The following is a 13,067-nucleotide window of genomic DNA, read 5'->3' as shown; positions in this document are numbered from 1 at the left end:
GAAAAATCAAGAGTTTTTGGTGGGTGTGTAATGTTAAAGCAACAAACTGGATAATTTGTAACTAATCCGTTCTTGACTTTTACCAGATTCTCAAAGTTATTGGAATAAAGGTCTCAGTTTAACATGCAAAATATTGTCTTAAAAAAATATCATTCTTGGGATGGTGTATGCCTTTAATCTCAGTACTTGGGAGACAGAGGCAAGCATAATTTTCTGAGTTCTAGACCACCCTGTTCTACATAGTGAATTCCAGATTAAGCAAGACTACATAATGAGATCCTGTTTTTTTGTTTTGTTTTTTTTAAAAAAAAATAAAAAGAAGAAGAAGAAAAAGAAGAAATCCAATTCTTGGGACTGGAAAGGTGGTTCCATGGTTAGAGCCATCTGCTCTTCCAGGGTCCCTGTTTGAGTGTCAGCAAATAGCTCTTGTAACTCCAGCTCCAGGGAGACCTGCTCCTTGGACTCTGCGGACACCCACACTCATGCACATGCAGTTACAAACACGCACACATAGTACAAGCACAGGAACCGAAGTTGACATCTCCAGCAACCAATGAACAACTGGATATGGTGAAATGTGCCAGAGACAGATGGGTCCCAGGGGCACAGTACCTTATGGACTAGCATAAACAATGATCTCTAGGTTCAGTAGGAGGCTATATCAGAAAATACGGTGGAAAAGTGTGTGTGCTTGGACAAGACAGTTCAGCTCCCAACATACATGATTTCTATTCATACAAAAAAACATCATCACATTACTGTAAACTCAAAAGAAAAAAATTCTTAGTACTTGTTTAGGCATAATCCAAATAGAAAAGAGTTTAAGTAAACCATAGTTAATTTGTTCTGGAAAACAATTGTAAGTGAAAATATGATAACTTTTGTCCTATAATTAGGCATACAAAATGAGTCAAATGAAATTTCTAGTGTGAAAAATAGATCTAGAAGTCAGGATTCTGTGAAATTCCAATTTTATTATGGATAAGGAGATGTCAATAGGAAACTGAAAAACAGTCCGTAAATAACCAGAGTAAATCACAGAGAGGATGAGCAGCACCCGGGACATAGCACATCAACACAACAGTTCAGTCCTTAGGGAGGAGAGAGAAGATTAGCAGAAAACAAGGATCCACAGAAACAATGACTAAAATTTAGCTTCTAGATTTAACTACATTTTTCAAATAGAATGTAAAAGAAAATAAGTTGTTAGACACTCCATCATAAGACTGCTAAATCCAGATTTCATAAACTCAAGAGCAACTTGAGAAGAAGAAACCAACAAAAAGACAAGTGACTTCAAAAGAACCTTTGACACTTGGTTTCTCAACAGTCAATGGAAAGGGGTGTATTTGGTAATCATATTGGATGCAGAAGGGAGATGACTGCCAACCTAACCGAGAAACACATTTATGCCTGTGTCTGCTTTGTTTTATAGGTACATATTATACCTTAATTTATGAACTAAAAATTCAGTTAATGTACCTAAAATCACGCTACATTTTTAAGTGAATTTGAAGATTAAATAACTGAAACAGCTAATCCTCTTAAAGACACAGAGAAATGAAATTAATTTTGTGTTATAGAAAGAATGGCTTTTATAATAAAAATTGCTTCTGTTTCTATTTCCTTTTCTAATTAGCGAATTTTAGCACCCTATACTGATTTCCACTACAGACACAGTCCAGATACAGCTGAAGGACAGCTCAAGTAAGTACCATGAGTTTCTGCTAGGGCGTGTGGTGTCTGTGTACTTATATTAAGTGCTATGTTTACACTGATAGTGTACAGTGCTAGGGAGTGGGAGTATACGTGAATGTCCTATCTCAGGGCTTACGTTGTACTCTCTTGAGTTACATAGTATACACTAAAGGAAGGCTTTGAGAAATTTAAATGTTAATTCGTGATCTTCACATTGATACAGCACTGAATCCTTTGATTTAGTAATTGTTTGATGACTACAGATTACTGAGCCTGCTGTGTAGAAAAGCGGAAGAGAATGCTGGTTGACAAGCTTCTGTGGTGGGTGTGGGCTCTTGCTGCACAGATGCTCATTCATCTGGCTGTGCTCTCGTGCTCAGTTGAAGCCCAGCTAAGAGCAGTTTTCAGAAGGATCAAGATTTCTAACTTAGTTATAAACCATGGTGTAGATTTTATTTTTATTCATTAATTTATTTTTGCCTTTCTGTGTTATCTCTGACTAGCCAGGAAACTGCTGTGTAGTCCAGTCTGACCTTGAACCTACAGCAGTTCTCCTGTCTCCTGAGCTCTGAGATCATATTGTCAATTTAAAATTGAAAATCAATTTATACTAATAGTTGACTAATTGTAGAGTAATCTCTTTTTCTAAACATCTTGTTTTGATTTCAAACATAAATACTTTAATGAAACTCACCTCCTTTTTTCTCTTGTGTCTTTACTAATTCCCCATCCCCACCCTCCAACAGAGAAGACAGAGAGGCTCGATTTCTAGCCAGTAAAATGGGAATCATTGCGACATTCCGCTCATGGGCAGGTAGGTTCTGTATGTTGCTCAGTGATGTCAAAGAATAGACCTTACTTGGTTTTTCAAATGTTTAATTGTTGTAGCATCTAATTTAAATACAAATGTAGTTTTACATTTATGATATTATAACCAAGGAGATTTACACAAAATGATTAAAACACAATGAAGAAAGTTTATAATAAGTAGGATATTCTATTCTGTATATACACATTCATTATACTTGCAAGACTGTGCTATTGATTACCTGTACATTTTAAGAAAAATCCAGCATGATCTACATTCCTGAAGAAGACTCCCAAAGTAAAAGACAAAACTCGTGTATCATGTATTGCTGAAGCTTCTTACTTAAAATCGTTTAGTAATGTCATAAGTAGTAGGTATGTTAGGCAGGGTGTTAGGAATCTCAAACATTGTTGTTACTTGTTTTGAACCCAGGGCTTTGTGCCTGATAAGCAAGAGCTCTATTCCTGAGCCTCATAACCAGCTCACCAGAGTTCTTTAATATCGGGTTATACATGTTTCCTCATTCTCTGAATTAAAAAATATTTTTTCATATAGTAATATGGCCATTGACTTTATTTTCTGGCAGTGATTACCTTCTTAGGTTCACAGTATTCCTGCAAAGAGAGCTTGTAAAGGAACGTTAGCTAAGCAGAACAAAGAAACTTCCTTTAATACTTCTGTGTACTAAGTAACCCTATCTTACAAATATCTTTTCTATACAAATGTTTATCCTAGCCACTGGGCTTTTGCTAGTGTGTCTAGTGTGCTTCTGCCATCTTAGTACCTCAGTGAAAACCTTGCCTTATCTGTTGTGCTTACCTTCATGGACAGCTGAAAGGTTGTGTGTGAAGGTAAGAGTAAATAATAATATTTTTCATACTTATTCTAATTTATCTTTTTATTTCCAAAACTAAATGCTAACAAGTATTGATTTATTTAAAGTTAATATTTATGTAGTTTTTACTTCTGGAAGCTGAAATGTTCAAGTACGTGGCATTAATCTCATATGGCGAAAATGACAGACTGCAAGCTCCAGACTTTGCTCTTGTAGAGTTAGTTTTGGGGATTTGTTATGATGACCTCATCTAATCCCCAGTCACCTCTCAGAAACCATCAGTGTGCATTTGGGGACTGGGTTTCTGGCATGTGATCATTGAGGTCCCTCAAGGCTAAAAGTATAGAGCAGTGCATCCTAGCCCCCAAGTCCTCTTTAACAGACACAGCTTAGGTCCTCCTGCTAAGGAGGATGGTGCTGGTTTCTGCCATTAAGTGTCCTCTGTTATCTCCAGCTTAACCGCTGTCAGCACTGTTTTTGTTTTTCTGAAACATATTGATTGCACTGTGCTTTAACTACCAAGATGACCTAACTGCTCACTCCTCGACCTTCCTTCTTGACTATTGTTGTCAGTCTCTGTTTAAAATTCACCTCGTACATTCTTACTAAGTGATTTCTCCCAATGCCCTTATGTATTGACCTGTGACTAGAAACTTTGAAAGTTAGGTGCTTTCTACCTTTTTTGTTGAATGATGAAAATAGTAGCATTTCAAGTTCCCACCTTCAAAATATTTTTCTAACAGAAGCATTTTCCTAAATAGTGTTTAGATTCGGTGGCAGTGTTTATGAATTAAATAAAGTGCTACCACGATGACAGGTTTCAAGTTCCACATAACTGATGGGATGGTAACTTCAGCAGCACAGATTGTCCCCAAGTGTCAACAGCCTTTCTCCTGTGTTAGCAGAAAAGAAGGTTTATACCCCTTATCATAATCTCTGGCTTCTCAAGGTGTGAGAAGTGCTCTTCAAGAACTTAAGCACTTAATTCTGCTTACTATGTTTAACTTGAACTTTGTTTCAAAGTCTAAAGAGAAATTATAACTTATTCATGCACACGGACATACAAATCAAACATCCTTAATATGAAATCCAAATTGCTTCAATAGCTGAGATTTTTTTTGAGTGGTGACATAAATAGAAAATTTTACATGTGACCTCATGTGATTAGTTACAGTTAACACAAGAACATTTGTCTTCAGGATATGTATATAAATTATATATGAAGCATAAATGACTTTATGTTGGGTCCATACCTGAGTTATCCCATGACAAATGTGCAGGTATTCTGAAGTTTGAAAGAAAAAAATCAGAATTTGAAACATATCTGGTTCTAAGGATTTTTGTTAATGGTTGCTTGGCCATTATAGTGGTGACAGAGAGCTTTAGAGTCCTGTGTGACTACCCTAACATTTTAATACAAAACATTTGGAAGAATTTTTTTTTTTTTTTTTTTTTGTAGACAGAGGGTATATATTTTGGCTTACAGTTTTGGATGTGTGACTCCATGGTCAGGCAGGTCCACTGGTATCAGGCCTCTTGCAAATGACAGGTGGCAATACCAAAAAACTCCTGACATTTGGAAGAATTTTGAAAACTGCTGTGGTTAGCATGTATTCCTACTGTGTAGATTTTGTATCTGTCTCCACTATCTGCTTGTCTGTCTGTCCCTATGTGTCTCCATCATTCCATCTAAGTTTCTGTGATGTACTGTGAAGAGGCTTGCAGATGCCAGAGTTCTTTAGTCCTGGAAAAGGTGCACATGCACACTCTGGTTAGCTGCTCAGTACAAATGTTCTCTTGTGCACTGCCATCAGCCTGTGTGAGTTCAGTTGCTCTGCATCCTTTTCAGTGTTTGCTGTTGTCGTCTCCAGTATTAACTATTTTAGTGTAGTGGTCTCTCTGATACAATTTATGAAAATTAATGATACTGAGCATTTTATGCTTGCTTATCACCTATTTACATATCTTTTGTGACATAAAATTTTAGTATGTTCAAAATTCTGCAGCTTAAACTCTCTGATCCGTGAATTTAGAGTATGTTACTTATTTTCATATATGCATTCAACTGATTTTAGAAATATATTTGACAAATGTCATATGGGTTTGTTTGTTTTTTTCCTGTAGTCTAAGGAGTATTCGATAGGGAAAATACTGTTGTTTTACTCTCTCATGTTCTTACTTCCAGACAGGTATTCATTTATATACCTTGGTGTTCATCAGTTTCTAGATATGAAATAGAAATTGATGAGGAATTTAGGTGATGGACTTAATGACAATTTCCAATCGGTGGGGATTGCCAGAGAATACTTGGTATTCTTCAGATAGATGATATCAATTAGAATAGCCAAATAGTATAATTTAATTTGAAAGATAATCACAGATTTTATATTATGATATATTATTGTAGAATTTTTTTCTTATTTTTTTTAAACTTTTATCCTCCTTAGGTATTATTAATTTATGTAAACCTGGGAATTCTGGGATCCAGTCCCTAATTGGAGTACTTTGCATACCAAATATGGAAATAAGGGTAAGTAACAGTTACTGTAATTTTTACATGCCTGGACTCTTAAAAGTTACATTAGTGACTGAAGAGAAGGCTTCTTATTAAGAGTGAACTGTGTCCTGCTCTTGTGGAAGATTCAGGCTGGGCTTCCAGCACACCTGTCATAGCTACCTGTGATTGCAGTTCCACTAAAGTCTAATGCCACTGGTCTCTACAGTCATCTGCACTCACCTCAAGCTGGTAACTTTTAGTTTAGAGCATTGTACAGCACATGACTACGAAATAGTAATATATGGATCATTTAAAATACTGTTGGGAGTGACAATTCTATTAAAACTTGAGTTAAAATTATTAAAACAATGCAAGTGAAACAGAAGAACATTTTTATTTTAAAAGAATCAAACCTAGAAATATATATAACAAAAAGTAGATGTATATTTATGTGGTCATGCTTTGTAATTTATATATTTTTGATACCATTGTTACCATGTTTTTATTTCCAAGATGGTGACTGTCACTAAAACTAAGTTATTTATGTCTTGATTTATTAGATATTTTCATAAATGGTTATAATTAAGACCTTTATAGTAAGTAGCTAAAAACAAATTGAATGTAGAGGGAAAAAAATACATTAACTCTTAAGTTCTCTTTTCCCTTAAATGTTTTTGTTTTAATTTTGTTTCTCTGTTTTACCTCCTAGTTGGTTTTCTTTAAATGAACCATACCTGTAGCTGAACAAGCTTGTGAGAAAACCTTAGCTAGGCATTCCTTGCTTACAATGTGAAATAAAATGCACTAGACCATGGAAGTGGGAGGTGTGCTTATAAACGAACACATCTCGAGCAAGGAACAAAAGGAGCAACTTTGTTGACCCTTTTTGGGATGTTGGGAATCAAACCTTGGGACATTGTAGGCAAGTAGTTTGCCACTGAGCACACCCCTGCTCATCTACTGACTTCCTGGGTGTGGAAAGAACTGAAATCTTTTTTCAGATTTGCTCAATGGTGATAAGGAAACACTTTCTTGGAAAATAATTGACATATTAAATATTTAGTAATTATCCCTTCCCTAATATATTCTTGATAGAATGTGATAGGTATGTTTTTATTAATTTTGTCATTCTTTGAACATGATCTTTTAAAAGTCATTAAAAAACTTTTGTAGAAATAAGTGAACTGTATTTGCTCTTCTAGCGAGGTCTGCTTGAAGTGCTCTATGATATATTTCGTCTCCCTCTACCTGTTGTGACAGATGAGTTCATAGAAGCCCTGCTCAGTGTAGGTGAGTACTAACACCTGCACTGGGATCTGTTGTTTATGGGAACTTTTAAATGACTTGATGGAAATAAATGACAAAATGGTGAAATACTAATTTGAACATCACTTTCTCTTCTTTCGGGAAATTAGACATTATCTGACTCATAAAGTTAGAGCTGCTATGCCATGTGTGTGTGTTGCATGTGAGTGTCCAGGTATGCTCACTCCATACGGGGCTTCTTCCTCTGTCACTCCCTTATTGTTTTGCGATAGAGTCTCAGTGAATCAGGGCCTGATTGTTTCAGCTAGTCTGGCTGGCCCTTGAGCTCTCCAGATCTGCCTGTCTCCACTCCCATATGCCACTGTCACAGGCATACACACTACTTGACAAGCACGGACATTATAGAAGTGTCCACATAACAGGCCCAAGTAACCACTCCTTTGCTAGTCATGACAGTCTGTACCACTCCACAAGCAGATTATTTTTAAAATCCCCTTGAAGTTTTCTGTAGCCTGGATAGCTGATAGTCCAACACTCATCTTATTCACTGTTCCATAATCTGGTAACTACCTATTTTAACTCTTTTAGATCCAGGAAGGTTCCAGGACAGTTGGAGGCTTTCAGATGGCTTTGTGGCAGCTGAGGCAAAAACTATTCTTCCCCATCGTGCTAGATCCAGGTAGAATATAGATATAAAAATGATTCATTTATTACCATTACTGTTTTTATGTTATGTAGAACATGTAAATTTTTTATATGCTTTTATTTCTAGACCAGACCTCATGGACAATTACTTGGCACTGATACTTTCTGCATTTATTCGTAATGGACTTTTAGAGGTAATGTTTTGACACCTTTATTCTGTCCGCTAACAAAATTTGTTTGAGTGAGAAACAGATCTGATGCAGAAATGTGTCTGTGTGCACCATTGTGCAGCAGTGATGCTTTCTTCTTGCCGCCATAGGGCTTGGTTGAAGTGATAACGAACAGTGATGACCACATCTCAGTTAGAGCAACCATCCTTTTAGGAGAGCTCTTGCATATGGTAAGTATTATGACCTCTGGTTATGTGGTTAAAATGTGTAGGATTTTAAATGATAAAACTGGTTAATTGGATGGCATTACTTTATGATAGCTCAGACAGTACATTTTCCTTTTGCCAAAGCCCTTGATTCCTGATAGAGATGTTCTATGTCTATATTAACTGGTTTTATAAATGTAACAAGTGCTGAATGTTGATTTTTTTTCTTTAACCTCTTTTAATGTTGATATTTTGATCCTGTGAATCTTGACTGCATACGGAAAGGCATCCTAACTGAAGAAAGCAAGAAATAAAAAATACAAAACCATGAATTTTATGTCTGCTAGGAATGTAATCCATACATTGTGGTGACTTACTGACCTTCAGAAAGTTTAGTGAAAAAGTTTTAAATATAATACCTGAATATCACTGATGTCCATAAATTAATACTTGTAGGTTTAAAGAACGAGATTCTTTGGGTAGAGGCCTCAGCTAGGCTTCCTTGATTTTTTTTTTTCTGACGTTTACTAACTACCAGAAACTAGAGACTGTGGGCTCTTTTCTATACTCTTAGTAAACTGAATAGAGAAAGAATTGTGCATTATAAAGATTTGTACTTGTAGGTCACTACTGGTAAAATACTAAATAAAAATCACTTTGGACTTGATTAGGAAGAAGTGATTATTTTGATAGACCTTTTCATAATCACCATGGCTTGCTTTTATTGGCAGAATTATTTTTTGTTTGTTTTGGTTTTCTTAAGTGTTTTTGGCTGGGTGTGGTAGCAACTGGTCTTGATCTTAATTGCAGCACTCAGAAAGCAGAGACATTTGGATCCCTGAGTTTGAGGCCAACCTGGTTTACGTAATGAATATCAGTGAATATCAAAACAGCCAGGGCTACATAATAGACACTGTCTCCAAAACCAAAAATGTGTGTGTTTCCTTCTTTCTTCCCCCAACTTTTTTTTCCCCCACATAGTAACTGAGCTGTATATGTAAGGTACAGGATTAAGCATTATATAAAATCTGTCTTCTTATCAATGACATAGTCACTTTCTCTGATCTCATTGGCCTATCTGTGAAAGCGCTAAGCAGTACTGCAAATTCTCACGTTAGATAAGCTGTATGTTAGATATCAAGATACCATTTCCTATAAAGATACTAGTATTCATTTCTTCTATATGGAGGAATCTTTTTATATGAATTTAATATTTTCCCTCAGGTCTCAGAATTCTGTGATTCTCATGAAATATAAAAGCTGACCAGATTGAAGGATAACAATATTAGTTACATTTACTATTTTTATCATATCTTCTTATTTACATTTAATAAGTGTACTTATTTGTAGGAAACTGGTTGGGTAGTGGAATTTTGCCTTGCACCAGGAGATAATGTTTCTGTTTAAAGAGTGTTGCTATATGGCATCAGCATGTTCTGAGAAGGTTAATATCGTTTTTGTACTTTTCTCAGATATGATGCTTTGCTACATAATTCTTTAGGTCATTTAAAATTCTCATTGTTTTAAAAATATTTTAAATAGTGTGTGTGTGTTTGTGTGTGACGTGTGGGCATGCAATTGTGCTATGGTACATTGGGGATCAGAGTACAGCTTTGGAGGAGTTGGTTCATCCTTTCTACCATGTGGGTCCTAGGATCAGTCTCAGGTCCTCAAATTTAATGGCAAATATTCTGTCCTGTGAAACCATCTCACTGGCTCCAACCTATCATTCTTAATGGAATTGGATGGGATTAAAAATTCTAAGTATGTGTGGGTGAAAAATAAGTTAATTTTATGAAAAGCCTTGAGTTTTATTAGTCTTACATACTATGTAAGTAACTGTATTTGTCTCTAAAATCTCATCTAGGCAAACACAATTCTTCCTCATTCACATAGCCATCATTTGCACTGCTTGCCAACCCTTATGAATATGGCTGCATCCTTTGATATTCCCAAGGAAAAGAGACTGTAAGTATTAGAGCCTTAGCAAAGTATGCTTAATATATTTAATATCTTCCTAGATAATCTTCTCTTTAAACACGGAGAGAAAACAAGCAGTATGGAAAGCTTGTGCTTGGGAATTACCTTTGAAAACCTCAAGGAAGGAAAGTTACAATTCTCAAAATATTTAATAATTTTATTTGAGACTACAGAGGGTTAGTAAATGATAAATTGACCTATTTCCTTTCATGTTTCTGAAGAAAGATGCAGGCTTTACTGTACGACTTACGAGGGTTTTTTGTTTTGTTTTGTTTTAATTTGCTTTTATGATCTGGAAAAAGTTAGTATATGTCAAGCACATTATCCCCTGCTAATGTAAATAAAATGCAATTCACTAGATCTCTGGAGCTCTGAACTTTTCTTTAAAATTACACATTCTTCAAAAGTTTAATTAGCTTTAGTAAAACAAATGCTTATAAATGGGCCTATTAATATATATCAGCCGGGCGATGGTGGCGCACGCCTTTAATCCCAGCACTCGGGAGGCAGAGGCAGGCGGATCTCTGTGAGTTCGAGACCAGCCTGGTCTACAAGAGCTAGTTCCAGAACAGGCTCCAAAGCCACAGAGAAACCCTGTCTCGAAAACCTAACTAACTAACTAACTAACTAAATAAATAAATATTATTTGCTTTAATTTTGCCAATGAATTGGCAATAAAAATATGCTTAAAATAACAGTAATAGTAGTACTCCTAAGTTTTTATTTATTTTATTAATTTTTTAGCTCCCTAACTTCTCTTTACTAACAGATTATTTGCCAATCTGACTGCATCCTAAAAGTTTTAGACTCTATTAACCAAAAGTTCTAAGGTTGAGACTTGGTTGCTGCCAAATTCTTCAAATTTTTTTTTTTACATAAAACAAGTAATTAAATAACTTTAACGGATTCTAATTATGGTTATCAGTCAATGCTGAAGATAGGCATGAGACAGTTCAGTTGCTACTAGGATCATTGATTATATTAATGGACAATGAAGTTTTATTGCAACTTGATGTAAATAAAAGTCAGTTTCAAGTAGAACACTTGTGATAAACAAAGCTTTAAAATGTGAATGAGAAAACTGGGTTCTTGACTTTCTGTAACTACCTGTGAGTATGTGTTTGGGGTGGGGGGTGCACTTGATATGTATGTAGAAGCCAGGTGTTTCCCTGTGATAAGAGAGGATCTCTCTCATGGAACTAGGCGCTTACCCTCTGGCTAGGCTGGCTAAGTAGACCTGGGATCTGTTTGTCCTCACCTCAGACTCTAAGGTTACAGGTGCATACTGCAGTGCAGTCCTTTTTGTGGGTACTAGGGTTCCAAAGTCAGGTACCCTAATGCTTGCAAAGCAAATGTCTTGTTCATTGAATCATCTCATCAGTACTGCATAAGGAATTCTTAAAACCAATACACAAAATGGGCCTACCACCTTAGAAAGAAAGATTGGTAAGTGAAAGTTTGAACCCAAAATGGGTTTTTCTTTATGTGAATCAGCAGTGTTGATCTGTTCTTATGCTCCCATGCTTCAGTAAATGTTTCCGTTTGCTTAGTAATCGCTATCCATGAATTTATGTAAGTTTAAATAACTTAGCAGCCATTACTTTAAAAGTATGCTAGCCTTGCTACAGTATTGACTTTTTCTTTCCTTTAGCCGAGCCAGTGCAGCCCTGAACTGTTTAAAACGCTTCCATGAAATGAAGAAGCGAGGACCTAAGCCTTATAGCCTTCATTTAGATCACATCATTCAGAAAGCAATTGCAACACACCAGAAACGGGATCAGTATCTTCGAGTTCAGAAAGATATATTTGTTCTTAAGGTATTGGCATGAATGTTACTTTAGTTTCCTAATTCTCAACTACTGGATTGTAGTGTACTTATACATGTTTGGGTTTTCAATTTCATTCAAGCATATGGGTTTTGAAATTACTAGTTTTACATTGAAGAGGGACCCTGGAGCTGGGTTTAGTCTATGTGAGGGTAGAGTATGTGTTGCAGATATCTGTGTGAGGCCAGAGGACAGCAGTGTGCTGTTTCTCAAGACACGATGTACCTTGAGTTGTTTGTTTGTTTTTGAGACAGGGTCTCTCATTAACCAAAAACTCACTGTGTAGGCTAGGAAGCTGGGCTGACCAGCAGATACAGATTCCCTGATGCGCACTGCGGCCCCAGTCTGCTCTCTATGAACTAGACCCCAGTTCGCGAGCTTCGGGCAAGGGGCTGGAGGTTGAGAAAACACACACAGAGACAGACCAACACACAGACCTTCCAACACTGGTACCAAAAGTCCCTCTTTATTAGCACCATGTAGGCTTAAATACCCTGCAGTCAATGGCCAACAGGTGAAAATACCATCCTCTGATCCTCTAAGCTAGGCACAGCTTCTAGTAACTTTAATTAGAAGGTTCTAGGAGGGAAGAGCAGCTGAAGGCCAGGACTCATTAGTCCCAACAATTCCCCTTGCATCTTCTTCCATAGTGCAGCGATGTCAAGTGTGTGTCACCAGTCTAAACATGTGTAGGTTCTGCTGGTTGAACTCAGGTGCTCTTGCTTGCAAGGCAAGCACTTTATTAACTGAAACTTCTACCTGCCCTAGTTTTTTAGGATTTTTATTAGTTTTTTGAAAATTATTTTTGAAGATCATTAATGATACCCCCCTTCATTTTTAAAATTAGAATTTAGTTTTCTGATGTGAGCATGGATTGTTTAATTGACCTTATTACTGTCTGGTAATTTTAGGATACAGAGGAAGCTCTTTTAATAAACCTTAGGGATAGCCAAGTCCTTCAACATAAAGAAAATCTTGAATGGAATTGGAATCTCATTGGGACCATTCTTAAGGTATGATAGAGTACTTTGTGGAGATTGCTAAACTATTTTCATTTTATTACTATAATTTATTATAGTTATATGCTTAGGAATTGCCAAATATACATTTCTAATGTAAGATACCATGTTTTTCTA

At 36.2% G+C, this 13,067-nt stretch overlaps 1 protein-coding gene across 4 annotated transcripts in view; it reads left to right on the top strand.

The window, feature by feature from the left end:
* Window positions 1-13,067, top strand: part of Rictor (RPTOR independent companion of MTOR complex 2) — a 96,138-nt gene that overhangs the window by 53,905 nt on the left and 29,166 nt on the right. For all 4 annotated transcript variants that reach the window (XM_057789425.1, XM_057789423.1, XM_057789424.1 and 1 more), the window contains exons 9-18: window positions 1,640-1,707; window positions 2,445-2,512; window positions 5,789-5,871; window positions 7,041-7,128; window positions 7,693-7,783; window positions 7,877-7,943; window positions 8,069-8,149; window positions 9,993-10,093; window positions 11,757-11,922; window positions 12,843-12,944. In XM_057789425.1, coding sequence (XP_057645408.1) covers window positions 1,640-1,707; window positions 2,445-2,512; window positions 5,789-5,871; window positions 7,041-7,128; window positions 7,693-7,783; window positions 7,877-7,943; window positions 8,069-8,149; window positions 9,993-10,093; window positions 11,757-11,922; window positions 12,843-12,944 — 915 coding nt within the window. The remainder of the gene's footprint in view (window positions 1-1,639; window positions 1,708-2,444; window positions 2,513-5,788; window positions 5,872-7,040; window positions 7,129-7,692; window positions 7,784-7,876; window positions 7,944-8,068; window positions 8,150-9,992; window positions 10,094-11,756; window positions 11,923-12,842; window positions 12,945-13,067) is intronic.

This window comes from Chionomys nivalis, chromosome 15 (genome assembly GCF_950005125.1).
Source record: "Chionomys nivalis chromosome 15, mChiNiv1.1, whole genome shotgun sequence".
NCBI lineage: Eukaryota > Metazoa > Chordata > Mammalia > Rodentia > Cricetidae > Chionomys > Chionomys nivalis.
This window is presented reverse-complemented; position numbering and strand designations above follow the sequence as displayed.